Here is a 27,852-nt window from a genome sequence, read left to right as displayed (position 1 = left end):
ACCTGCAGTTCGGCCCGCTCCACTTCCCAGTGCGCTCGCTCCATCTCGAAGCGTGCCCACTCATGCTGAATGTAGTGCAGTATGCCTGGGATCGTGTACTGCTGCGGCCGGGACAGTTCCGGGCCCGTAGAGGGGCCCGCACCTTCCACCGCTGTTGACTGACCCCCACCAGCGGCCGCTCCTCCGCCGGCTCCCGGTTGTAGGTTCATGTTAACTCCCGGTCCCTGCTGCTGCCGAGGGGGGCCTGCCATCCCCGGGCCGCCGCCGCCACCTCCTCCCGGGAGCTCATCCATTGTGTGAGGGGCCCCGACCGGGGCGCGGGGGGAAACGCGGACGGCTGGGGGCGGGGGGGAAGGGGGAGGAAGGTGGCCCCGCGCGGGCGGCTGGGCGGCGGCCCGCGGGGAGAGGGGCGGGGAGGGGGTCGTTGCTAAAGTGTCTGCCGCGGGTCAGAGTAGGGAGCTGCCGGCCGCCGCCATTACGGTCCCTCCTCCATCTGCCTGTCTCACTCACTCACTGGCGGGGGGGGGAGGCGAATGGGAGGGGGAAAGGAGGGTAACATGGGGGGGCGGGGGAGGGAAAGGGGTTGTCGTAGAGCCGTCGCCCCCGCGCGGCATGCTGGGTAAGCAGCGCCGCTGCCGCAAATCTTATAGCCAAATAGAGTCCGGCTCCGCCGTTGCGCAAGCGTACTGAGGAGGGGCGGGGCCAAGGCGCGAGATGGGAGGAGCTCCTCTCTCCCTCTCCCCTGAAGCCCTTCTTTGCTTCTGGGCTTCGCTCCTGGTCTGTTCTCTGGAGTTTCATCTAATCGCTTTTAGGTGCGTGATAAACTCCGGACTCCCGGACTCGTCTTTGCAAGGTTCTCTAGTCAGCAGCTCCTTCCGCCCCACTCATTGCTTTCCCTGCACCCAACTCTGTAGTCCCGGTAAGGAAGCTGCTGCCAGTGATCAGATTTAAACCAGCCTTGCTCCTCCACCGGCCACCAACCTCTGCGAGCCCTGGATTCCTAAGATTTCTTTCGCATTCCTTGCGTAGTTTACGCCGCCCCAGAGTGTCGGGACCTCCTTCTCGGTCTGTCACTCCCTTTTTCTCAGGTTTTTTTAGCCTAGGCCAGTTCCTTCTCCTTTAAGGGCCTCTAGGTCTTTTTTTTTTTTTTTTGGCAAGTGACCCAGACCCAACATCGAGGCCAGAGATTGATCCCTCTGGACTTTGAGAATAGTTTCATGATTCCTTCCATCCTAGACTTAAGGAGGAACTGGGTTACAGCCCTTTGGGGAAGGGGAATTCCCCTATCCCTCTTGGACGGGCTCCTGTCCCCATCTGGTCTACAGATTTTACAGAGGGCGACCAGCTTCCGTGTGACACATGGGAAAGGAAAGTAGCCTCTTCAGTACCTTTCTCTTATCACCTCAAGAATTACCTAGATGATAGATGCTCAGAACTATCCCTTTCTTTATCTTAGTTGGCTTCAAATTTCAGTCTAGTTTGCAAGCATAGGTACACCTGGAGAACCCACTAGATCTTTGAGGCTGTGTTTGCAAACTCACACACTCACAAATACAGTGTTATGAAGAAATATGCAGTGAAGTGGATCAGAAAAGATTTTTACTTTATTTGTAATGAGCTCCCATTTAACTATTTTAAAAGGTATTTTTGCCTCTTTTTTGTATCCCCAGCATAGGGCCTGGCACATAGTAGAACCTTAATAAATGTTTGGCTGAGTTTTATCAATTACCGCTGTAAAATAAGATTTAAATCTGGAAGAGACCTCAGAGGTCCAAAGCTTTCATTTTACAAATGAGGAACCTAAGGCCCAAAGAAATTAAAGGGCATGGTTACACATAGTAAATAGCAGAGGTTACAATTAGAACCCAGATCCTCTTACTCTAAATCAGTGCTTTTCCCCAACTACATCAGGCTTCCACTTTCTCCTTTTTTATCCCTTCCACCCTTCTCTAGCTGTATCCTATCAAAATGTGTCTTCTTGGCCTCCTTAAATAACTGGCTTATCATCTCTGATAAGTTCATTAAGTGATCATTTGAGAGTAATATTGCAATGGCTTATTGAATGTTATTCCCCCAAATGATAATTTGTTTATAAGAAGCTGTATATTTTCAAAACAATTCTCAAAGTAAGAATTTTGGGTGTTGTTCAGGCTTCCTAAGGTGTGAACTTGGATTATGTTATCTTTTTAAATGCCTCTCCTACAATTCCCTTGGAAATTAATATTTGCAATTAGAATGATCATTCAAAGTCAATATCCCCATCAAACCATGAGGTCAATCATATGCTTTTCTTTTGTGTTCTACTCCCACAGTTCTTTCTCTAGATGTGAATAGTGTTCTTTCTAATAAGTTCCTCTGGATTGTCCTGAATCATTGCATTGCTACTAGTAGAGAAGTCCATTACATTCTATTGTGCCATGATGTATCAGTCTCTGTGTACAATGTTCTCCTGGTTCTGTTCTTTTCCTCTGCATCAATTCCTGGAAGTCTTTCCAGTTCACATGGAATTCCTGCAGTTCATCATTCTTTTCAGTCCAATAGTATTCCGTCACCATAAGATACCACAATTTGTTCAGCCATTCCCCAATCGATATATACCCCCTCATTTTCCAGTTTTTTGCCACTACAAAGAGTATAGCTATAAATATTTTTGTACACATATTTTCCCTTTTATCTCATAAAGATCTTCTTAAGGACAGCTAGGTAGTATACTATATAGAGTGTGGGGCTTAGAGTCAGCAAAATTCATCTTCTGAATTCAAATCTGGCCTCAGACACTTACTGGCTGTGGAACCCTGGAAAAGGAAATAACAAACTACTCCAGTATCTTTGCCAAGAAAATCCCCAAAGGAATCAAGAAGAATTGGACCCAGTTAAAAAAGGACTGAACAATAAAAATCTTCTTCCCTTCACCAGAATATACCTAGACCCTGTTTTCAATTTGCTGCTTTCATTTTGTTAGGGGCCTGGAAACCAAATAACTATTCTTATTACAAGTATCTACAATCTAAAAGTTAACAATCTTTTTTGTTACGGTTTGAGTATCTCTCCTCTTAGTTTCAAAAAGAATGAACTGTGAAAATTGGATTTGGCCATCTCCTGGGGGGGGGGGGGGTGGAGGAGCATCAGGGGTGATTAAAATCTAAAAATAGATTGGGGATTACAATTTTATCTTCACTATCAAGGAAGAGCTAAGTACCTCCTTCATTGTTACAATCAGGAGATAGCCAAATCCAATCTTCACAATCCCTCCTAATGATCATTGGGAGACTAGTCTCCCCATTGATCATTTAACAGAATCACCTTGTAGTCCTAAAACCTTTCTAACTACAGATGTATACAATATTTCAATTTCTAAGAGGAAATTATAATAGTTAAAGATAAAAGAGAGAAAGCAAAACCAATGTTTTGTTAGGCACATTGACAAAAAGCCAAATTAGGGGGCAGTCCCCTTTGACATAAAAGTGTACATTTTACAATAAATGTTCAATCCCCTTCTGTTCAATCAATTGCACCCAAAAGTTCAATCTAGATCTTCTTGATGCAGTGTAGTTTTCTGCAAGCATCTTTTTTTCAAAGAGTTCATTCTTTGGATTCAAGGAGTTAGCAAACTTATTTTCCTGAAATTCTTCTCAAACAAAATTTTAAATCTTGGATTTTTTAAAATAAAAATACAATACAATACCCAAGGAATTAAGGGTATTTTATCTGGAGGATAAAAAGACATATATATATACTTGATGTTTCCCACAAACATTTTTTGGGAAGATACAAAAACAAAACATTTCTTAACTGGGATGGTTGGAATAAATCATATGTATCTATAAATATAATGTGAGTTATGGGACTAAAGATTCTCCCACAAAAAAAGTGCTCTAGGAATAACTGAGAAGTGCTAGAACAATTTTAGGTTGAGTGAAGGCGAAGGTGACTTCCAAAATGAGTTTTGAAACACGAATGGGATTTTGAGAAGCACAACTGAAAAAGTTCCTTCCTATGCCTGGAGGATAATTTATCAAGTATATGAAGGCAGAAGATGGCCTATCATCTAGGGAACAGCCAAGAACCTAGTTTAATTAGAATATAGAGACGAGTCAGACAATAAACAGTGAGGATATGAACATGGGTAAAAGACATTCTCTGATCAAGAAACAAAAAATATGTGAATAGCTACAAACAGATAATCTATATGGAAAATAAATTGGAAATATTCAATAGAAGGAAGGCAGTTATCTCAAGAGAGATCAGGAAAGACTTCCTGTAGAGGGCAAAATTTTATTTGGGATTTGAAGGAAGCCAAGAGTCAGAGAAATGAGAAGAAAGAGCATTCCAGACATGGTTATTTGAAATATGACTATAAGGTTAAGTTCGATCCTGATTAGAAAGGATATTAAGTGTCAGGCTAGAGGGGTGTATTTTATTCTAGAGGAAATGAGGAACCAATCAATCAAGAAATACTTTAAAAAACAAACAAACAACAGCTTAACTTCTGGTCAGTACTGTGTATTGGTTGCAAAGTAGAAGAAAGGTAAAGACTAGACCAGTGATTGTGAACCTGTGGTACTCCCTACCTGCAGAATTTGTTACTAGAAAAGCAGAGGGATTCTGGTGCAGCTACTCCCTTCCCCCTCTCTACACTAGCTGAGTACATTCCTCATTTCACCCTCTCCTCCACCCATCTGCCCAATGAGAGTACTTTTACCCTCCCCTGTGTGGAGTAAGGGATGGGGGAGGGTACACCCAGCACTCTGTCTCTAAAAGATTCATCATCACTGGGCTAGACTATTAGGATTAAGTGACATGCCCAGGGTCACATAACTAAGAAGTGAGTAAGACCAGATTTGAACCCACAATTTCTTGTCTTCAGACCTCTCTCTCAATACACTGAGCCACCTAGCTACCCCTCAATAAATACTTATTAAGCACCTCCTGTGTGCCCTGCACCATGCAAAGCACTGGAGATTTTTAAAAATAAAGTAAAAAAGGCAAACAACAGGCAGTTCCTGGCCTCAAGAAGCTTATAAAATCTGGTGTGGAAGACAACATGCAAATAAACATAAAAAAGAAAACTATACAGGATAAGTAGAAAAGATTTTAGAGAGGGATAGCACTGACTTTAAGAGGAATTGGGAAGGGCTTCCTGTAGGTGATTTTATTTAGTACTTAAAGAAAACCAAGGAGGTTAGTAGAACATAGGAGGAAGAGCATTCCAGGCATTGGGCGGGAGGGGGTGGGGGGGAACAACCACAGAGAATTACCAGAGCCAAAACATGAATGGTCTGATCTATGCATAGGAAATTTCTTTTGAAGAGCCAGTTGGAAAAATGGAAGACTGAAGGTGGGGAGATCCATTAAGAGAATAATTGTAACAGTCCTGGTGACAGGGGGCTAAAGTATGGGGTTATTGGCCATGTAAGTGACTACAAGGGGACAGATTCAAAACCTGTAATGTAAGTAGAATTTGTAGGATTTGGTAACTGACTAAACAGAAAGAGCAAAGGAAAAGAAAGAATAAAAAATGACTTTATATGACTGTATTTATACTGAGCAGATAGTAGGACCATCAACAGAGGTAAGAATGTTTGGAGGGGGAACAGGTATAAGGGAAAAGATGATTATTTCAGTTTGGGATATACTGTATTTGAAGACGATAACAGGATAAAGTGAAGTGATTTAGCAGAAGTAGGAGATTTAGAGCTGGGGTTCTATAGAGGAAACATCTGGGAAAAGATGTCAAAGTCATTAGTGTAGGGTAATACTAAATTATGGGAGCCGATGAGATCACAAAGGGAAAAAGTTTAAAGATAAACAAGAGGGTCCAGGATATGGCATTGGAGGAGATGCTTAGGGTATAAAAATTTGATTAATTAGCAAAAGTCAGCTTGTTTGAAAAGAATAATGTTTCAAAGCCAAGAGAAGAGAAACTGTCTTAGAGAGGGACAGTCAACAGTGTCAGAAATTTCAAAAGGATCAAAAAAGGGATTAAGAAATAACCCATCAAATCTAGCCATTAGATCATTGGAATCTTTGGAGAACAGGTAATGGGGAGACAAGGTAGCCATTGTACTTTGTGCAATAGTACATTACTTTTGTTAGTAATTTAGTTTGAGGATGTGGCAATTTTAAAGAGATGTTTGTTTTTTTTTTTAAGATGGAGAAATTTGAGCATGAATATAACACATCAGTGAAGAAAATAGTGATAGGAATATACTGAAGATGAGAATGATGGAGCAAGTTCCTAAAAAAGATAGGAGGAAACTGAGACAAAAGCATAAGTAGATACACAGAAAGAAATGAGCACAATAACTTGGTGTTTGGAAAACACAACAGTCCCTGCTTTTACTGGAAAAAGAATTTACTTTTTGAAATAACTGTTAGGAAAATTCAAAAGCAGTCTGGCAGAAACTGGTTATAAACCAACAACTCACACCATATATTCAAGATAAGATCCAAATGGGTACATGATTTAGATATTATAAACAAATGAGAGAAGTAAAGACTAAAATAATCTTTTAGATCTATTGATAGAGGAAGATTTCATGACAAAACAATAGAGAGTGACAGAAGGTAAATTTGATTATATAAAATTTAAAAGTTTTTGCAAATACACCTTTTTTAGTATTTGATTATTTTTAATTCTGAAATTCACAACATGAAAGAAGCACTTTATACATATATACACTATAAAACAGAAAACACATCAAATATGTAGGCCTGGATTTTGTTTTTTATTTAACTAAAATATTCAACAAAGCACTTTTAAAACTACCCTAATTCCTTCTGGATTTCCATCTATGCTATTGCACATATTTTAAAACTCCAATGATTTCCTTATCTTTATTTTGAAGTGGCAAAAGGGCAATTCTACTCATAATATCCCTCACTACAATCCTCTCCTACCCCAAATTAAAAAAAAACCCAGCTGTCAGGAAAGCAGTCAACCAAAATAAATTATTTCATCATCAGTGTCCTAAAATGTACTTTAATCTACATATTGTATCCAACACCTCTCTTTAGGAGGCAGGTAGGGCAGTGCTTACTCAGTCCTCTGCAATACTGACTGATCATTATAATAATCAGCTGCCATATCTTTGAAACTTACTGGTCTTTACAATGTTATTCTTATCAATGAATCTCTTTATTCTTCTCACTGCATGCTCCATTAGTTACTACAACTTTTCCCAGGTTACACTGGGAAACATTAGAAAACAAGCTTGTAATTGAGGAAGAAAAACTTTGCAACAAATTTCTCTGATAAAGGTTTCATTTCTAAGAGATATGGATGACTGATTCAAATGTAGAAGATTATGAGCTATTCTCCATTGGACAAATGGCCAAAGGATATGAACATGTACTTTTCAGAGGAAGAAATCCAATCTTTTTTTGAAATTGACTAAAAATAAAAAAAGCACAGGTAGAGGTATTCAACTTGACAAGGAAAAGGGCCACCTCATCTCCGAGACCAGAACAAAGAAAATGATGCGTGAAGACAGAGGTTTTGAGAGAGAAGAAATTCTGTGTAGCTTCAGTCTTCCTTTCTGGTAGGCTGAATCACAAATAGCATTCTTTCCAGGCCTACCACCAGTCTAGTTGCCCTCTTCAGGACATTCTCCAACTAGTTAAATTTGTATGATACTGATCAACCATATTTTTAAATTCTAAATGAACTAACCACCTTAAATAAATAATCAATCCAAAGTTACATAGTCTGGGGCCTTCTGTCTTAGATTAGATTACCTTCCATTTACATGTATATATCTTATATGTACACAGATATTTACTCTTTATCTTTGCATTAGAAGGTGAGCTTCTCCAGGGCAGGGATCACATGTTTCCTGTTCTTTGTATTCCCCTGGAATTTACTTGGCTGGCATAGTACCTGGAAAAAAGCTTACTAAATGACTGACTAAAATGCATAATTGAAAAACAAAGGAACATGAAGAATACTCCAGGCATTGATCCTTGATCATGTGTGGACTTTGTATCATGGAACCTGCTCCAAAAGCAATTAAGTGACTCAGTGGCGGACTCAGAGTCAAAAAGACCTGTGTTCAAAATCCTGTCTCAGTCATTCACTGGTTGTATGACTGGGCAAATTAACTTCTCTCAGTCTCAGTTTCCTTATTTATAAAAAGTTTTCAAATATACATATATACACATCTACAAATATGCAGAGAGAGTCTCAATTTCCTTATTTATAAAGTATGTAAGGGTTAAAAGTAGGAGTTCAACAAAAGTGAGAATAGTTGAATAAAACACTTAGTTTGAGAAGTATAGATAGAAAATAGAAAAAGAGGAAAGAGAAATTATTATTTTAATACCCTATGACTATACCTAAAATTCCTAGTACTATCTAAAATTTCTAATAGCCTACCTCTAACTGTCTTCTGAGGACAGTTTCTTCTTGCCTAGCAAACACCAGGCCTACTCTAACCTACTCTATCTATAAATGATTCACTAACTACCTAACTTCCTAAATAATTGACAAGCACCATACACTTACTCCTTCAATCAGTTTCTATCACCCAATTGTCAGCAGCCACCTGCCAGTAGCCCTTGCCTCAGAGACAGACCACCTGCTCTCTCAATATCCAGAGGCAAAAGCCCCTAATTGTCAGCCCTGCTTCCTTACCTCTGACCTGGTTTCCCTGGTAACAGAATCTTTATCTCTGGTTCACTGACTCCTCTCAGTTCTGATGTACTTAGAAATTCTGCTCTCTTGCCTCTTAAGGAGACAGAGGGAGAGATTAAGAAAATCCCTTTAACAAATATAAAATACATTATAAAATAGTAATAATACTAATAAATAATAGCATCTCTCCCACCAGGTCGTTGTAAGGATAAAATGATATGCATTGATAGTGCTTTACAAAACTTAATGAACCATAGCTCATAGCTATGTAAATGGATGTTATTATTATTACAAATGGACTTTGTTTCAAACTTTTTTCTTTTTCTTTGTCTCCCAATTCTAAACATGCCCCTCTCAATGACCTTATATCCTATTTTCACTTTTTATTATTATTTTTTACATGTTAACACAATTTTTAATTAAAATAATTGTTTTCTGACATTTTGCCATTCACATTCTCTCCCTTTCCTCCCTTTTTCCTGAGGTGGCAGGTAATAGGATAAAGTTATACATGTGCTATCATGCAATATGTTTTCCATATTCATCATGTGAAAGAAAGCATATATCAGTTATATACCCAAAAAAAAACAACCTCATGAAGGAGATAAAGTAAAAAATGACATTTTCATCTATATTCAGACTCAATCAGTTCCTTTTATAGTGATGAATAAATTTTTCTCATCATAAGTCTCTTAGAGTTGTCTTTGATCCTTGCACTTATTATCAACAATTTTCACTATTATTCACTATTAACACTATTATCTCCTATTTTTCTAAGAAGACTGAAACCATCCACTACAAGCTTCCTCCATTCACCTCTTCTTCCCATACAAATTTCTTCATGTCTTTATTTAGCTCCTGCTTCAGGAAATGTCCTTCCTTTTCAAGTCAAACTCTTTGAACTCTTGATTCCATCCCTTCTTCATAGATCTTTCAATATCAATTATTCCTACTCTTATAACCTTTAACAAGGTTTTTTCATCCTTTCCATCTCCCCCGAAAAAAATCTTCCCTCATCCTTTCTATTCCCCCCTCTCCTCATTCCCTTCATAACCAAATTCCTTTGAAAGAATATATTCACTATCCCAAATTTCTCAAAACCCACTTTTTAATGCTTTATGACCTCAGGAGCAGCTAAGTGGCTTACTGGATTAAAAACCAGGCTTAGAAATAAGAAGTTTCTGGGTTCAAAGCTGGCCTCAGACACTTCCTAGCAGTGTTATCCTGGACAAATCACTGAATCCCCATTGCCTAGCCCTTACAACTCTTCTGCCTTCGAACCAATACAAGTATTGGTTCCAAAACAGAAGGTAAGGATTTAAAAAATAAAACAGCCTTTAGGATCTTACTTCTTCCCTGGTCATTCTTTTACTTTCCAGCAAAACACCTATGGAATAGCCACCTAATTAAGAAATCACAGGCAAGACAATCATAAGAAATAATTCTGAGTTAGAACATGGAGTTCAAACCCTAATTCTACCACTTACTACCTGTTTGACCCTGAGAAAAATTCATTATACTTGGGCTTCAGTTTCTACATATGTAAAATGATAGAGTTGGACTAAATGATCTGTGAAGTCCCTTCTAGCTATAAATTATGTGATTCATCTTAAACCCCTTTAACCACTTAACCACATTTAAAGAAGAGGTAGACATCTGCTAATCCAGGACTAGGGAAGCTTGTAGAATAAATCAGCAATTTTGGTGTGAAGATGCCTCAAATGGCATCTTAAGGTATGGCCCATTTATTTGATCCATGGTGGGAAACAGAGGGCAAATGATAGTTATTTTCAATCATTTGAAGGACTGTCATATGGAAGAGGGATTATGTGCTTCAGTTTCTACTCCAACCTGTCATTGTCATGGACCCTTCAAATGATTGCAATCCATGGTGCCACTTGAATCTCTCTCTAATTTTGGGAGCAAGGGGGTGAAGAAAAAGTCTCGATTCACAAGTCTCTGTGCTAGAAAGAGTCAGAATTAAGGGGTAGCAAAGCAAGAACAAGGACCAGGAAGAAAACCCGTAAAGTTGAAAGGGCCAGAGGCAGAAGGGGATTAAAAGAAGATCTAAGAGAGGAAAAGCAGAAGATGAATTCCAGAATTTAGGCTTATTAAAAGTAGACTTTTCTCCCTTAATATCAGCATATAGTTGCTGTCATTATATATCATCTACACTAACTTTTTTTTTTAAACCCTTACCTTCCATCTTGGAGTCAATACTGTGTATTGGCTCCAAGGCAGAAGAGTGGTAAGGGCTAGGCTATGGGGGTCAAATGATTTGCCCAGGGTCACACAGCTGGGAAGTGTTTGGGGCCAGACTTAAACCTAGGACCTCCTGTCTCTAGGCCTGGCTCTCAATCCATTATCTAGCTGCCCCCTACACTAATTCTTAATTTACAGATGAGGAAACTAGGGTTCAGAGCTATTAAATGAACCACACAAAGTCATATTGTTAATCAGAGATCTCCTAAATCTAGACTAAATCTAGATCTCCTGACTCCCAAACTAATGATTTTTTTCTTCCGTATATGAAGCTACAACCAACAAGGTATATTTTTTTAACTTTTTCTTGAGTAAATTCTGCTGTTTTCCTAGTCTAAAAGAGTACAAAATTAAGCAACTTTACCCATAAAACAGCCAACCAAAAACATTTAATGTCTACACTATCATCAATTCAATGGCCTAACATACTAGCTAGCAAGAAGATGGTAATATCTGGAATTAGATATCTGTATTCCCATTTATTTCTTCAATTCAGAGTTTTGAACAGATGAGCACCTGGGCATCTTAGCAGCATCAGGTCGTGTGACCTCATTCATCCCCAGATGTGACTTCCAAACAAGTGCTTTCTATTTTAGGGGATTCTAATACAGCAGCTATAGCCAAGTTCAGCAGAGTGAGGGCTGCCACTGTGGTGGTGGCTGGCTTTGGGGTGAGGATCAGGACTATCTTTGGAAGCCTCATCATTGGTTATTCCAGGACTCCTCTTCTCCAACCCATCCCAGTTTTGCTGTCTCTGAAACCTGTAAGAATGGAGATTTGAACCTAGGACTTCAATCCCCAGAAGTCCTTGCTCTACTTCCCAGGATGCTTTGTAATCGCACTGAATTCTCACCTGGGCTAGATCACAAATTATTATTTAAAGGAGTTCTCCACCTACTGGGGTCTCTTTTCCTATTTCTACTTTGGAGCACACGCGGCTCTCCACCTAGCAGGCAAGATGTGAGTGGTCGTGAATAGGCTCTCTGGGCCTAGCACGTGCCTTTCTTACTTGTATTTTCCTATTCCTTATCTTAAATAAACCTCTAAAAATATAATACTTCTAGAGAGAAACTAATTTTCTACCTGCCTTAGTTTCCCCCCTAAATTTTAACTCTTACAAACCATGGGGTTCTTTTGCCCATTGGCAACCCTTTTTTGCCATGTGAAGAAGCTATATCTTAGTCCTTAATGATTCTCTTCTTCTAGTATACCTGTGTCTCATCCACCCTATGTGTGCCTCCTCTTATACTTCCATAGGCAGCCTTGGAGAAAGCTGTACCAGGCTTAAGTTTGAATAGAGGGAAGACAAATAAAGATGGTTTTATAAGCAGGAAAAAATAAAATATATACAAAAAAAATGTAAAGTAATGGAGGTGGGGAGTGGGGGGACACTAGCAGTAAATAAGAAGGGTTTTTATTTAGAAATTTTGAGCTTATTTGAGTTATTTGAGCTGAGTTTTGAAGGAAACTTGAGATTCTAAGATGTAGAGGTGAAAAGAGTACATTCTAGTCTTTATGAAAAGCTTCAAATATAAGCGATGCACTGTCATGTATGAAGAACAGTGAGAAGACTAATTTGGCTGGACCATAAAAGTTTCCATACATTAATGACCAGAGATGATTTGTGGGAGGACATGGCAATTTTTCATTAGGGCCTCAAAAGATTAAATCTCTAGCCCTTAGAAATATCCTTGGGCTTCTACTTCTATTGAACACCAAATGGCAGATGATGCTGGTGCTGCAGGAGGAGCAGGAGGCCGCAGGGCCCTGGAGTCGGAGGCCCAGGTGGTTTCCAAAGTGGCTTCAGCAGTGGGGGCCGAGGTCATGGTTGGGGCGGTGGATGAGGCCAGGGTCGTGGCCATGGGGCCCGGAGAGGAAAGGCCGAAGACAAGAAATGGGTTCCTGTCACTAAGCTAGGACAGCAGGTCAAGGACATGAAGATCAAGTCTTTGGAGGAGATCTATCTTTTCTCCCTTCCTATCAAGGAGTCTGAGATCATAGATTTCTTCCTGGGGCCCTCATTGAACGGTGAGGTTCTGAAGATCATGCCTGTTCAGAAACAGACCAGAGCTGGACAGCGTACCAGGTTTAAGGCTTTTGTAGCCATTGGTGACTACACTGGCCTTGTTGGCTTGGGTGTCAAGTGCTCCAAGGAAGTGGCCACAGCTATTCATGGTGCTATTATTCTGGCCAAGCTGTCCCATGTTCCTGTGGCTACTGGGGAAACAAGATTGGCAAGCCTCACACAGTGCCCTGCAAGGCCACTGGTCGTTGTGGATCAGTTCTGGTGTGCTTGATGCCAGCCTCCAGAGGTACGGGCATTGTCTCAGCTCCTGTACCTAAAAAATTGCTGATGATGGCTGGAATTGATGATTGCTACACTTCTTCTAGGGGCTGTACTGCTACTCTGGGCAACTTTGCTAAAGCTACTTTTGATGCCATCTCCAAAAGATACAGCTACCTAACCCCAGACCTGTGGAAAGAGACTATTTTCACCAAGTCTCCCTATCAGGAATTCACTGACCATCTTGTAAAGACTCACACTTGAGTGTCTGTCCAGAGGACCCAAGCAGCTGCTGTGGCCAGCCACCACATAAATGTTTTTTTTTTTTTAAATAAATTGAACGCTGCCTGCTTAAAAAAGAAAGAAAGAAAGAAAGATCCTTGGTTTCCCTTGGTATCCTGTTATAGTAAGTAATAGTAACATATTTAATATCTGTAAAAACACCTGTTTCCATATATTTGTCTTGAAACTGTTTCAAACATCAGGTTTCAGTGCTTATTAATGAAAGTATTCTGGACTTGATGAAAGATACCATCTTTACCTAGCTCACTCCTTTCAAGATTTTATAAACTTTAAACATCTCTCCTCAACTTTTCTTTCCAAGACTTCAGAGCTCTAAACTTTCAGAGTCTTTCCTTATGAAAACCCCTCCTTTCCCCAAATTTACTTCTCTCTGATCAATAGCTTCCCTTTCTTAAAATTCCATGACCCAAACTGAATAAGATATTTATTAGAAATAAGGAGGCACCATGACCTTAGGCAAGGTTAGAATATTTTGCTTTACTTTTAATCCCATTGAGATAATGTCCAGTATTTGGGGCTGATGTCTTCAAATAATTGTCTGCAAAATGTTCGAGATACCTTTACTCTATAGTAGCTGATTACTCAGAGTCTAAAATCATTTCCAGCAACTTTTTTGCAAGTATTTCATTTGTCTTACCTCACCTAACTGGAACTCCCTCCCTCCAAGCTTCTAATGAGTCATTTCCTCTTTCAAATCTCACCTTTAAAACCTCCTGATTGTTTTAGCCTTTGCTCCAAGCTAAATCCTACTCACCTTTCCTATATCTTCTTAGGATGTTCTCATTTTCTAAACACCTCTGTTGAGTTTCAGGAATACTCATTTGTACCTTTAATCTAATCTTCAGATACTTGTATATAATTGCTCTTCTACTTCAAGCTTGGAAAAGGGGTGTCATATCTCATGAGTAAGCTACATAAACAAAGAAGGTGTGTCAAAGGTGTGTCAGCAGAAGCTTGTGAAAAAATTCCAGGTTGCTAACTAAGTTGAGCGTAGGTATTATTCAAATCCCTTCTTTCTAGTTTTTCTTGTATCTGATTAGCGAACCCTATGGCTCACCTGCAAATTACTCACTTAAATTCACGCACAACTTACTACTTTGATGTATATCTTTAATACTTTATACTATGTGACCCTGGGCAAAGTCACTCCATCCCTTAGTTTCCTCATCTCTAGGAAGATTGTCTCTAAGGTCCTTTCTGATCCAAATATCCCATCAGAGACACTTTATCTGGCCTCTTATTCTGAAAGAATTCAATACACTTTACAAAGGCTGCATTTTTGCAATATCTAGGTGAAGATTATGGTAACACGTATCATAAAAAAAAATGACATGGTAATAGGGCAGGATGACAGTATTAGGAATGTGTTCTACTTCTAATTGAAATATTTACCCAATTTGAATGTTAAGTGAGAGGAAATCTCTGTACCAGACCTGGAAAAAAGGCTTTGAAAATTACACCCTCTATGTTTAATGGAAGCTTTGAGTCTTCCTCATAATGGAGATATAGCTTGTCGCAAGTAAACACCCTCATGACTGAGAGTAGAACTTTCTGACATTAAAATATGTGTACAAGGAGCAGTCAGGTAGCACAATGGGATAGAAAGAGAGCCAGGCCTGGAATCAGGAGGTCTTGGGTTCAGATTTGACCTCAGACACTTCCTGTCTTCAAGTTACTTCATCCCATTTGCCTAGAGTTGTTACTAAGACATAAAGTAAGGATTAAAAAAAAAATACCTTCAAGGACAAGTGTAGCCATCTTTGGAGTCAGGAAGACCTCCAGGTTCAAGACTTTCCTCTGACATATAATGGCTGTGTGGTCCTAGGCAAGTTACTTAACTTTTTAATGGGAAAGGGAGTTTCTACACTGGGATTTGCCTACAGTAATGAAATCAGAGACAGATACCAAAATATACATGTATGCATCTTTAAAAAAGTAATTATTAAAGAGTTTTCCTCATCCCTTCATGCTTTACACAAAGAGACTGCCCAACTAGCAAATAAAGCTTAAGCTCAATACCTTCTGCCATTGTCAGCCTTCTGGATTCCCCACTTATAACCAAGTAGAGAAACTCATTGCTGAGGTCTGTTATTCCAAAAATTGCCTCTAAAACTCTTCTGCTTAGTCATTTGGTCTCTTTACAATCTGACCCCACCTCTACTTGTTGGAGTCTCTTCATTCCAGACTGTTCAACTTCTCTTCCCAATGGAGGATTCTCTCCACCTTCCCAAAGTTTAGTGCCTCGCACCCACATTTCTTTATTCATAGTTTGTATTTATATAGCTTTGGGTGTGTTGTTCCCCTGACCCCAGAATTTAAGTTTCTTGAGGGCAAAAAGACTATTTTCATTCTTATCTTTTGTCTGCCCAACAACACCTGACCTAGTTACCAGGCATGAATTACAAGTGCTAAGAAATGTTTGTTGAATTGAATATAGAAGAATTAGAGAGAATGATCTTAATTACCACTTTCCTCATCTACAAAACTTCATCTAAACCAGATAAGCTAGGACCTCTGTTTGTCCCTAAAGCTGACTCTCTATTAAACTATGTTCCATCTTTCTTTTGGCAACAAAGTGCCACATTATCTGGTTTCAAAATCATTTCCTCTATCAGAAGTTTATGTAATTTTTGAGGTGATACAAATACTCAGGGGGGAAATTTAGTGTTCATGTCTATAAATACAGTGAAATCACACACAAATGGTTGACAGAGCCTTGAAAGATCTTGTAGGAGAATGGGCAAACATTCAAAAAGCCAACAAAAAAACTTTATAATGTAAATGGAACCTAAGAGGAGGAGGCTTCTGACCTGCACTGAGGCTTAACCTGCCAAATGAGATCAGATATCCACTTCTCATTACACTAATTGCTCAGAGCTAAGAAAACCCTGGAAAATCAAGAAACCACACAGCAGGCTGGACAACTGAAACATACCATAGGTGATAGCAGATAGAAAAAGGAAGCATTCTTTATAATTTAGAGAGGGTAAAAACATAGCTTTTAGGAAACATAACATACAGTATTTTTTTTAAGTCTAATTTGGCTTCAGAATTTTCTCCTGGCTAATATGAGTCAGAAAGTAATAGACTGTGATAATACTAGCCCAGGCAGAGTAACCTGATGTCAGAATGGAAAAAAAAAATCCCTATCTAAGTCCAAATCCCAACTGGACATTTGGCTAAGAAAGAAGCAAAAGACCAAGTTTTTATAGTACAGATCAAAACCAAACAGCCAGAAAATTTGGCTGAATGGAAAATTGTCAGAACCTTCCTAGGTAATAATTTAACAAGCATGGAAAAGTGGTTTGCCTTCTGTTGGAGAAACAGCAGAGCAAAGGACAGTATCCAGGAAGACAATGACTGCTGTGGTGGACATTTACTTCACATGAAAGCTTCTATGTGGGAGATGAAAATATCACATCAACCAATTATGATGGATAAGACTGTCTTTAGAGGCTTCCTAGTTGAATTTAAGTTAAAAAATCAATTAGAGGAAAAGATAATGATCTTTTGTTTTAATAAAATAAAATAACTTAGCCTAAAGCAGAGATATGACTATTACCCATAAAAGGATCAGAGACTCTTTTAAAAACTCTTATTGGGGGGGGGGGGAAGCTGGGGAGCTGGGGAGCTCAGTGGATTGAGAGCCAGGACTAGAAATGGGAGGTCCTAGGTTCAATTCTGACCTCAGACACTTCCCAGCTGTGTGACCCTGGGCAAGTCACTTGACCCCCATTACCTAACCCTTACCACTCTTCTGCGGTAACCAATCCATAGTATTAGTATTGATTCCAAGATGGAAGGTAAGGATTAAAAAAAAAAAACAACTCTTATTGAGTATTACTATTGAAAATTTAGCTCCTTTTCATTTTAAATAATTTCAGGGAACATTAAAATATCTGACAGCATGATTCAAATAGTTCTATTTCAGAGTAGTCTAAAAATAATTTATTGGAATATTAAAGTAACAAATAGACCAAAGACTCATCTATTTATTTCTGTAGGAAATATGCATATATGTATGTGTGTTTTTATGTATGTATGTCCTTTGGGCAGCATTTGGGGAGTCTTGTCTGACAAGTTTAATCTCTTATTTACATTTTAAGTGTGAGCTGTAACATGTTGCCACACTTTACTGTGGAATGTAAACTAGCTGAAATTGCTTCTGAGCAAAGGGCAGCCAAGCAGGCCATTTAAGCAACTGTGTGTTCCACTCTGATATCTGATCTGAATTGAGAATGGTACTAAATTCAGACGGATGTGTCTGCAAGCTTGCCTTAAGCAGCATGCAGTTGGTATGTTGTATTTATTTGAAGTAGGAGAGAAGACGATCAAATTAGCTGACCAGTAAATCAGGGAGCCAACAAAACGGAGGGAGGCCAATGACCAATGTTAAGTGTGTCCTAGCAAATTTGGTTGGGTGTTTCCAAATTTCAGCTGTACCTGGTGGAACCTCTTCCTTGAGTGAAAATAGTATTTTAGGCTCCAGACTGAGAAAGTCTATAACTTAATCACTTAGGAATGTGGCTTTTTTTAGGCACCAGATAAAATTTACAAATACAATGGGAGATGGGGGTAGCAGTGGGAAGTGAGATTCCTTCAAAGGCTTTGAAAAGTACAAATTTTTGTACAGAACTGATCTTGTCCAGACTCAGGCTGCTAAGAATGAATTAAAACACTTTTGGGGCACCTTTTCATTACTGATTCCTTGAGGCACTCCGTCTTCCTAAAATAGCCATTAGTATCACATGAAGACATCTTGAATGCCATTAGGAACACACATTGACTTTCCAGTTAGGATTTTACCCTGAAACTATCAAACTTTGTGACTGCTAATTGCTCCTTTGAATTAGAGTTCATTATAACTATATCATTGCTAAATAATGAGCCTGCTCCTTCAGCAAAAGTAGCAACTCCCTGAGTTTAATAAGTTCAGCATAGGGCTTTGACTCTTTTAAATTACTATTTTTAAAATCCTTACCTTTTGGCTTAGAATTGATACTGTAGTGGTAATGGCTAGGCAATGGGAATTAAGTGACTTGCCCAGGATCACACAGCTAGGAAGTGTCTGAGGCCAGACTTCCTACCTTTAAACCTGGCTCTCTCAATTCACTGAGCCATCTAGCAGCTGCCCCCTTCTTTTAAATTATTGTATAGAACTGGAATAGTAATTTACTAGTTGGGTATTAATTTACTAAAAGATGATGTTGACCTCTGAAAGTCACTTTCTACAATATATAATTTCATTGTATTTTTTTTCCATTCAGAATAATTATCAGAATTATTTTAGTTTGGAGGATATTCCGGAGTATTTATTTTCCAGTTTTTCAAAAAATAATTCATAATAGTTCAAATGTGTTTCCATGGAATATAATGAATATGACTAATACATTAGAACCAACAAGACATATGCATTCTTGTTTTTTAAATTTCTTATAGTCACATGGCTTCCTCTACAAATAGAAGCAGCTCAAATTTTAAGCTGCTGATCAGAAACAGGATAAATACACAGCTCCCTCTTGCCTTAAGGAACTGCATATTTATGAATATGAATTGGAAAATGATTGTTTGCTTTATAGAAAATTGTTTTATAGAAGAAATTGTTGTGTGTGTCCCAAATTTAAAATATGCCAAGAATACAGAAAGATGCATTTATATGCAACTTTTCAGAAACATGATCTACTACATAGGATAAGACATCCTACTGGTTAATTGATACAAATGCTTTGATTTCAATAACTGTAGAAATCTTCACGCTAGAAGAGATCTCAGAGAGAATTTATGCTAGATTCCTTTTTCCTTGAGGAAACTGAGATTCAAAGAAATTAAATTATTTATTCAGCAAGGTAGTCTCAAAGCTGGGTCAGAATTAAACTTTTTGTTTTTTAATCCAGTATCTTTTCCACTATAGGATTGTTCAGTTGACTAATTCATGATTCTAAAGTATTTATCTTAGTTAAATTTAAAAATCTACAGTTTTATGTTTCTAGCGTCTATTTTTGCAACTTAATGACCCATAATTATAATTCTTTTGGAACTGTATTCTTAATCAGAAATTCTACTAACTTTCAATGCATTGAAATCAAGACTTGCTATTCTTATAAGATTGAAGAAAATATGGTCATATTTAAATGATCAATTTCCTTATTTCTTTCATATTTATCCGAGTACTCTAGCATTCAAATACAATAAATTAGATATTGTAGGGAAAGAATTTGCAAAGAAGTTATTCTTTTAAGAATATGCTAAGCCTTTTCCGAAATACAAATTTAGATTTAAACAAATTTAAACGGGTTAATTTGTCAGCTAGGAAAATTAGGTGATATCCATGACTACCATAAGTGGTTTTATGGGTCATAACTGTCATAAGATGGTAAAAGTGCCAGAAAACATGAGTGTTCATGCCACTAACTAGTATATAACCTTATCAAGACGTATAACCTGTCTGAACCTTAGTTTTTGTTTTTTTTTTTCATTTATAAAAGGAGGAAGTTATAATAAATGAAGACTGAGGTCATTTCCAGTTCTAAAATTCATACTTTGCAAAATTCATATGCACACACATTTCATACTTTGGTTTATTTAACATGGGAAGTGTCTTGGATCAGATTAGCTAGTCTCTCCCTTTTCCCACATATATACACAAATCAGAAACTATGACTAATGAATAAAAATAAAATAGATATTTTCAGTTAAGCTCTGTAATGACCTATTTATAAAAATATATACATATGTATGTTTGTTTTAATTGCAAATAAATTATTTTTATAGTATCCATTTTCTAATCTGTATATTATACTTATTTAACAAATTCAAATTGATTTAACATTTGTTAAATACCTACTGTGCTAATTTTAAGGGAAATGACAATGAGACAGTCCTCATCCTCAAAGAGTATAGAAAGATTAAGCATACCACATTCTAAGTTGTATTATAGTTAATTTTGTAAGGATTCCATCAATTCTCTGTCTATTGCCATTTCAAGATATGCAGGTGGTACATGGGAGCTTTCCACAGCAGATTATTTAAAGGAACAAAGATGGTGAGGTTAGCCTCACATGACAGAACTTAAAAGCATGCAGGCATTCCCACCTTATTGAGCATGACAATTTGTATAGAAACTCTGTGCCTAAGCGCAGTCTTTTAGATATATGGTTTCTTTGAACTATTGCTTAACCTAGAATTGTCTTTTTCTCTTACCTCTTGGATCTGATAGCTTCCTTTTTGCCAATCTACTCTTTGGGACCATGGCTGCTGCCTCTGGACCTTGTTTCCTTTGTATTTCATGTTCATTGCTTCAATAATTATTTCTTTCCTTTTCCCTCTCCATTCCTTCTTCCTGTCCCTCCCACCTCTACCCTCCAAGCCCCACATATACATATTCCATTTAACCCACCTCTTGCTCATGGTTTCTCTCAAAGTATAACTTTACTGCTAAATTTTAATGCCTCAGTGAATCCAGCTCTACTGACCAGGGCATGGAAAATCTTAGCCAATGTCTTGATCTTGAGATTCTCTCAGTAAATCCTAGCCTAGCCATAGACAAAAACAGCCCTTCTGAAAATATTCAGGTATTCCAATGTATCTGTCATTTTATCAGTATGGCTATTCATTCTTTTTTTTTAACCCTTATTTTCTCTCTTAGTAATAACTCGACAATAGAAGAGCAAGGGCTAGGCAAATGGGGTTAAGTGACTTGCTCAGGGTCACACAGCTAGGAAGTGACCAAAGCTGGATTTGAACTTAGGCCTTCCCGACTCTGGGCCCAGCAATCTATCCATTGAGCCACCTAGCTATCCCTGGATATTCCTTCTAACATATCCCAATAATATTGGCAGTAGAAAGCCACTCTAGTATCCTTGCCAAGAAACCTCTGTGGACAGTATGGTTCGCAGGGTGGTGAAGAGACAGAAACAACTAAACACTTGAATGACAACAATAGCAATATAGTTCCCACTCCATCTTCACTCCTGTTTGTGATTCTGGTCCAAGTTCTTCCATACATTCCCATACATAAATTTTTTTTAAACAATTAATGGCATCATTTTTACAGTCTCAAGCTTATGGGGGCATGCATTGACATTATAGCAATAATTTGAGGATAAGAGGAAAAAAGAACAAAACCAATAATTGCTAGACCCATTGACAAAAAGCCAGTTAGGGGGAAGTCCCCTTTGGCATGAAAGTATACATACAAATAAATGTTCAATCAATCACACCCAAAGTTCATTCTTGATCTTCTTGTGCAGCTTGTGGTCTAGAGGCATCTTCATGGTGTCTTCTCCAAACAGTTCAGTCTCTAGAATCGGAGAGGCAGCATGCCTCTTAACCTAAAATTCTTCTGAAAAGGAATTTAAACTTTGCAATTTAAAATAATAATATTTTTACATTCCCCCATTAAAAGGGTGATTGAAAAACACACGGATCTCTTAGGGATGCATGGCTGAGTTATGAGGTATATGAATTAATTGGTAAGAGAAATTAAAAAGACATCAGAAAAATCCAAATAAAAAAGAAAATTTCTGGATGAAAATATAGATTATCAAAGTCTGATGTGTAAAAATTCCAAGTAAAGGAAAAGTAAATCTATAACAGGTCCTTGAATCAGGGCCCAATTAAAATGATCTAAGCAATGATGCATTTACCCAGTCAGTAGCCAGGACTACAGAAAGTTTGCCACACTATGACAGACAGAAAAGGGACTAGATTATAGGAGCCAGGTAAGAAGCCAAGTTTGAGATACTCCTCTGTAAGTATTTTCAGAGTGAGTGTGGATACAAGGAAGGCCTACGTCCTAACGTATTTTAAGCGTTGCAACCTTGAATCTTCACACTAGGTTCAAGTCCTTTGTATTGGCTTAGAAGTGCATCAATCCATCCTGGATTGGTTTATCTTTGGCCCTGTGCAATGGCTCTTTTGTATATCTTGTCCTGGAATCAGACAGACTCATTAAGCAAAGTCCCATAATTTTTTTAAAACAATTAGTGGCATCATTTTTACAGTCTCAAGCTTTTGGGGCATACATTGACATTATAGCAAATGTATTTTAAACTTATATTACTGCAAAATCAAAAAGGTTAAAGAAAATTCTTAATACTGGTGACATGTGCTTCAAATATAAAAAGGAGAGAAAAAATTAAAAACTGAAATAGTATATTGCACATGCTAGAAAAATATAATAATAAAAGAGTTTTAAAAATTAAAAAAAATGTAGCTTATAATCATTGACACACTGTGTCAGCTAAGGAAATATAAAATACAAGGCTTTCTCACCAAAAATGAGATCCATTTCCTCTTCATATCTGGCCATGATCCACTGTGAGTACAAGCAAATGAATTTTACAACGTAACAGTTTTTTTTTTTATATAAAGAATAGTAGTATAAATATTATCCCCCAAATTCTCAATAGCCCAGTTAATTACAGTAGCAAACAAACCACTATCATTTTTTACATAAATTTCTGTATGGCATTTTTAAAAGCCTATGAACTGATGGATATTTGTCAAAATTTTTACAAACATAGCAAATCTTTCAACCTTGGTAAACATATTTTTAAACAAAGTGAAATTTATTTTGGGTTTTGAACATCATCAAGAATTCTAGATATTCTGGTGGAAGTAGTGAGCTGAAGAGCTATAAATGAGAGATGGTCTCTTTTTTTAGGGGAGACTTCTAGGGGTACAATGCTCTGGGATCAACTTCCCAGCTTCCATTCACATTTTTATAAATGCAGGAGTTGGAGTTTATAATTGTATTTCACTTCAGCTACTAAAATGGGCCTTACCTCGTGTTAGGGGCAGGCAAAATGACCAGAGATTGTCAAGAAAAATTATAAAAATCGTGTCTAAAGAACCCTTAAAATCAATTTGAGATATTTAGCTCATTAAATTTTCCAAAGGTTGTTATAGCAATTTTCTGATGAAGTCCATCTATCCTCTATGTGACAAAGTCAAAAATAGAAAAGCTGTTTTTATAGGGGCTTACTCAATAATGTTTGTTCAGTATAGTTATAGGGGAAAAGCAACGGAATTTAATAGTAGTTAAAACCCAATACATTAAAATGATTCAGTGTAACAGAATAGTATTGAATGCAGTAATATATGAACTTAAAATCACAAAGTTAAACCTTAAACAAAACAATCAGCAAAATGCAATAGAATACAGAGATTTTTATAAAACATGGCATCTGAATTGCCTTAAAAATATCACCTCCAGTCTCCTTAAAGTTCCTTGGGTTTTTATCCATTTAGATGCCTATTGTCAGAAGGCAGAAGATTGGTAAGAGCTAGGCAATGGGGGCCAAATGACCCGCACAGAGCCATACCGCCAGGAAGTGTCTGAGGCCAGATTTCAACCAAGGACCTCCTGTCTCTAGGTCTGGCTCTCAATTCGCTGAGCCCCTGAGCTGCTTCCCCATAGTCAGGGTAGGTTTTAGGAATCTCAAATTTTGCCAAAGAATTGCAGGGAGCTGAATTTTTCCCCTGAATCTCAGGTGAGATAAATGAAAGTATCAGTACAGTCAAACGATAGCCTCTTAAAGCCATGCTTGTAAGTTCCTGTTTGGAAAAGTCTCTTCCTTCTTTCTCCCCCCCCCCACCCCCACCGAGAAATTGGGAGGGGGAGAGAGAAAGAGAGAGAGACAGAGACCAGGAGCAGGAGCCAGAGCCGGGAGCTGGGGTCGGAGCTGGGAGCAAGATGAGTCAAGAGGCTTGCTAAAAAGCCTTGGAAGAAGCATGGCTTAAAAAATCACTATCTAGGCATTATCTATTAAAAACTGAACTTAGTAAAGATTTAGGAAAGTTAAAAAGATTGAGGGTATTTCATCACAACCGACATGGTTAGCCAAAAATTGTAACAGTTGCTCAAAGCCATACTGATTCTCTGCAAAAATATTGTTGGTGAAGAGCTTTCTGTTTCAATTACTTCACAATTCCTAGGGACAGTACAGCTCCCTTTTTTCTCCTAAAGAATTCTGAGGTCAACTCATTTTCCATTTCCATTTCCATTTCCATATTATCCAAGATTACTTATGAGGAAATTCTCTCAACTCAGGTATGTCAGTATCTTCTCTGCAATATAAGACGGCCCCATATCAGTAGGGGAGACATTTCAAGCCATACTGTGGATGGCTGAAACTGTGAATATAAGTTAACACCTGCTGACTCCAGAAATGCGTGCTCTCTCTCTGCTCTTGTCCCCTCCTCATCTTTCCACCTGCAAAAATATGTAACCCTGAAAAGAGTGATAGTAAAATAAAAGCAGTAGAGAAAGCCCCTAGGGCATACACTACCTTGGGTAGGCTTTGGGGGATCTCTGGCCATTTTACTTTGCTACTGGCCTCGGGCAGCTGAAACTGCTAGCTAAAACCATGGAAACTAAAGCAAAGAGGAGGAGGTCCTACTGGAAAGTCTTAGACTGCTGCCTAGAGCCCCTTGAGAGATAGAGTCACTAAACCTGAGTTCCCGAGACATTCTGCATTTAAGTTGGGACTTGAACTCAAGCCTTTCTGGCTCCAGGACTCTTTTATCTTTCCCTACTATGCAACACTGCCACTTAGATATATAAAACTATAAATAAATTATATACATATGGATGAACTAGGTATATTGTACATACAATTTCATATCATAGTATCATAGTTAGGGCAATAAGCATTCTTCATTCATTTGATTTTTCCTGAGTAGGTATTTAGGCTAAATGCTTTAGGGTAATTATGGATTCTAAAAAAGAGGCTATGCAATTTTCCAGTCTAATGTAGTCAGCAAAATGTCAGCAGCATATAAATCATCATTAGCAATATACTACAGTTTATTTATGCCCACCATCCATGTTTCCAATTTTCTTTGGATTATCTCCAATTTTGATTTTTCTGAGAGTTATCCTGTGATTTGCAGCTATATGGTATCAGTGGGTGGGTATTGTTATTAAGAAAATATGTTGTCTTCAAAGTGGATACCCATCAGTTGGAGAATAGTTAAACAAATGGTTCATATTAATGTAGTAGAATGTTATTATGCCATAAGAAACTATGAGAATTAAAAATTTAGAAAAGCATGGAAAGATATATATGAATAGATTCAGAGTAAAGTAAGGAGAATCAGGAAAACAAAATACCCAGTGTTTTTTTAAAAATCTTTTTTGGACCAGACCTATGATTTCATTGGAATAGGGAACTCCTGTTGAGGAAATACAGATTAGTACCTACACTGCAACTTATATTTTTCAAGAATTGCCTTGAATACAAGTGGTTCATTTTCTTGTCCAAGGTCATACAACCAGTGTCTCTGTGAAAGATAGGGAAGGTAGAAGAGAAAAGAATAATCACTTATAAAGCCAATACAAATATTATTTCATCTAATCATTATGCCAATCCTTTGAGGTAGGGACTATATCCTCATTATAGTTGAGAAAACTAAAATAAGAAAGTACCTTCTCTAAGGTCACACAATGGAAGATAAAACTTTTAACAACTTTGGTTACATAAAATGAAAATATTTTTTTTACAATTTCAATGTGACTGGTATCAGAAAGAAAAAAATTAACTAGGAAAAAATTCTTTGCAGCAGTTTCTCTGATAGAGGCCTCATTTATAAGGAGGAACAGATAGGGTGTGTATGTGTGTGTGTGTGTGTGTGTGTGTAAGAAACTGATTCCAACTTAAAGAACCATTCCCCAATTAATAGAATAATCAAAGGATACCAATAGTTGATTTTCAAGGGGAGAAACCTAAACTATCTAAAGCTTTATGGGAAAAAATGCTTCAAATTTCTACCAATTAGAGAAATGCAAATTAAAGCAAACTCTGAGATTTCACATCATACCCAGCAGATTTGCAAAGTTCTCCAAAAAGAAAAATAACAAATGAGAGGGAATATGGGAAAATTGACACCTTGTTGGTGGAGCTGTGAATTGGTACATCTGTTTATGAATGAAAAATCCCCTACCGCCTGATATGAGGATTAGATTTTAATGTTAGCAATAGTCTTTCAATAATTATAATTGTAATTCTAAGATAGTAAGCATGTCATAAATTTGTGATTATTTTAATATAAGTATTAAGGTTGAAATTAAGTAAGATGACTGAATTAAATATATTTAATCATTGTTAGCATAGGCCTTAGTGTCACCTTAGCCTTCAAATTTGCTATATCACGCACCATCAGCAATAATTGTGGTCTTGAATTTGTGATCCAGTATATGTCACTAGGCCTGACCCTGGGTTCAAAGCCTAGTACTACCAACATCACCCATTCTTATCTTTTGCATCACTAGTCTAGGTTCCCCCTTTATTGTAGATTTTAAATTAATGTTCAATACTTCCAGTATTATTTTTATAAAGATTATTATCTGATAGACTAGAACCATGTGACCAAGGTTTCTACCTACTCAAAAAAGCCTGCTTCACCAAAGCTGCCATAGGAAGGAAAAAGAGAGAAAGCTATACATGGAATGCCACCCAATTTATATCTTGTTTACATCAGCATGTAATGAAAGGAAGTGAGTAGGGTGCTGGGAATCGTAGTTTTTAGGGTACTAGATTCAAATTACACAATCCCCCCTGAGATCCTTTAGAAGACTAGGCTCCCCAATGGATCTTGTAAACATAACCAACTTATAAATTACAATAATTTGGGGATAAAAGGGAAAGAGAACAAAACCAATGATTACTTCAATGATTTTTAACTCTTCAGCTTAATCTACCTCCACCAGAATGATCTAGATTCTTGGTGACATTTTAAACCCAAAAGGTTTTCTTGAATTCGCTGCTATACTACTGTTTTTTATAAAGCTGTTTTCTTAGTGAAAATTAATTTATCCTGAGTTAATTCATGTATTTGTCAACACACTCCTCAGAGGGGATTGTATCATTTTCATAAAATTCTAGTTTTCTAAAAGTTAAGAAACTTGCTACCTCCAAGAATCCAGGAAGTGAACTGCTTGGAGAGGGCACCTTAGAGATCTCTGCAGAAACCTCACACTGCAACTCCTAGATCCCTCCAAGTTGTTCAGAATCATTGCATTGCCACTAATGGAGAAGTCCATTACATTCAATTGTACCACAGTATATCAGTCTCTGTGTACAATGTTCTCCTGGTTCATCTCCTCTCACTCTGTATCACTTCTTGGAGGTTATTCCAGTTCCCATAAAATTCCTCTAGTTTGTTATTCCTTTGAGCACAATAGTATTCCATCACCAACATATACCACAATTTGTTTAGCCATTCCTCAATTGAAGGGCATACCCTCATTTTCCAAATTTTTGCCACCATAAAGAGTGCACCTATGAATATTATTGTACATTTCTTTTTCCTTATTATCTCTTTGGGGTACAGCAGTGCTATGGCTGGATCAAAGGGCAGACAGTCTTTT

General features: G+C 37.8%; 2 protein-coding genes across 7 annotated transcripts in view; one reads left to right on the top strand and one right to left on the bottom strand.

Annotated features, from left to right (window-relative positions):
• STRN3 (striatin 3) overlaps nucleotides 1-647 on the bottom strand; it is a 99,677-nt gene extending 99,030 nt beyond the window's left edge. For all 6 annotated transcript variants that reach the window (XM_001364211.5, XM_056810428.1, XM_001364290.5 and 3 more), the window contains exon 1: nucleotides 3-647. In XM_001364211.5, the coding sequence (XP_001364248.1) occupies nucleotides 3-293 (291 nt within the window). In that variant the 5' untranslated portion in view covers nucleotides 294-647. The remainder of the gene's footprint in view (nucleotides 1-2) is intronic.
• Nucleotides 648-12,367: 11,720 nt separating this feature from the next.
• AP4S1 (adaptor related protein complex 4 subunit sigma 1) overlaps nucleotides 12,368-27,852 on the top strand; it is a 62,987-nt gene continuing 47,502 nt past the window's right edge. Inside the window, 3 exon segments of the mRNA XM_056810434.1 lie at nucleotides 12,368-12,676; nucleotides 12,679-13,102; nucleotides 13,105-13,584. Coding sequence (XP_056666412.1) covers nucleotides 12,614-12,676; nucleotides 12,679-13,102; nucleotides 13,105-13,584 — 967 coding nt within the window. The 5' untranslated portion in view covers nucleotides 12,368-12,613.

Source organism: Monodelphis domestica, chromosome 1 (genome assembly GCF_027887165.1).
Source record: "Monodelphis domestica isolate mMonDom1 chromosome 1, mMonDom1.pri, whole genome shotgun sequence".
Classification (NCBI taxonomy): Eukaryota; Metazoa; Chordata; class Mammalia; order Didelphimorphia; family Didelphidae; genus Monodelphis; species Monodelphis domestica.
The sequence above is the reverse complement of the archived record's forward strand: the minus strand, read 5'-3'. Positions and strand labels throughout refer to the sequence as shown.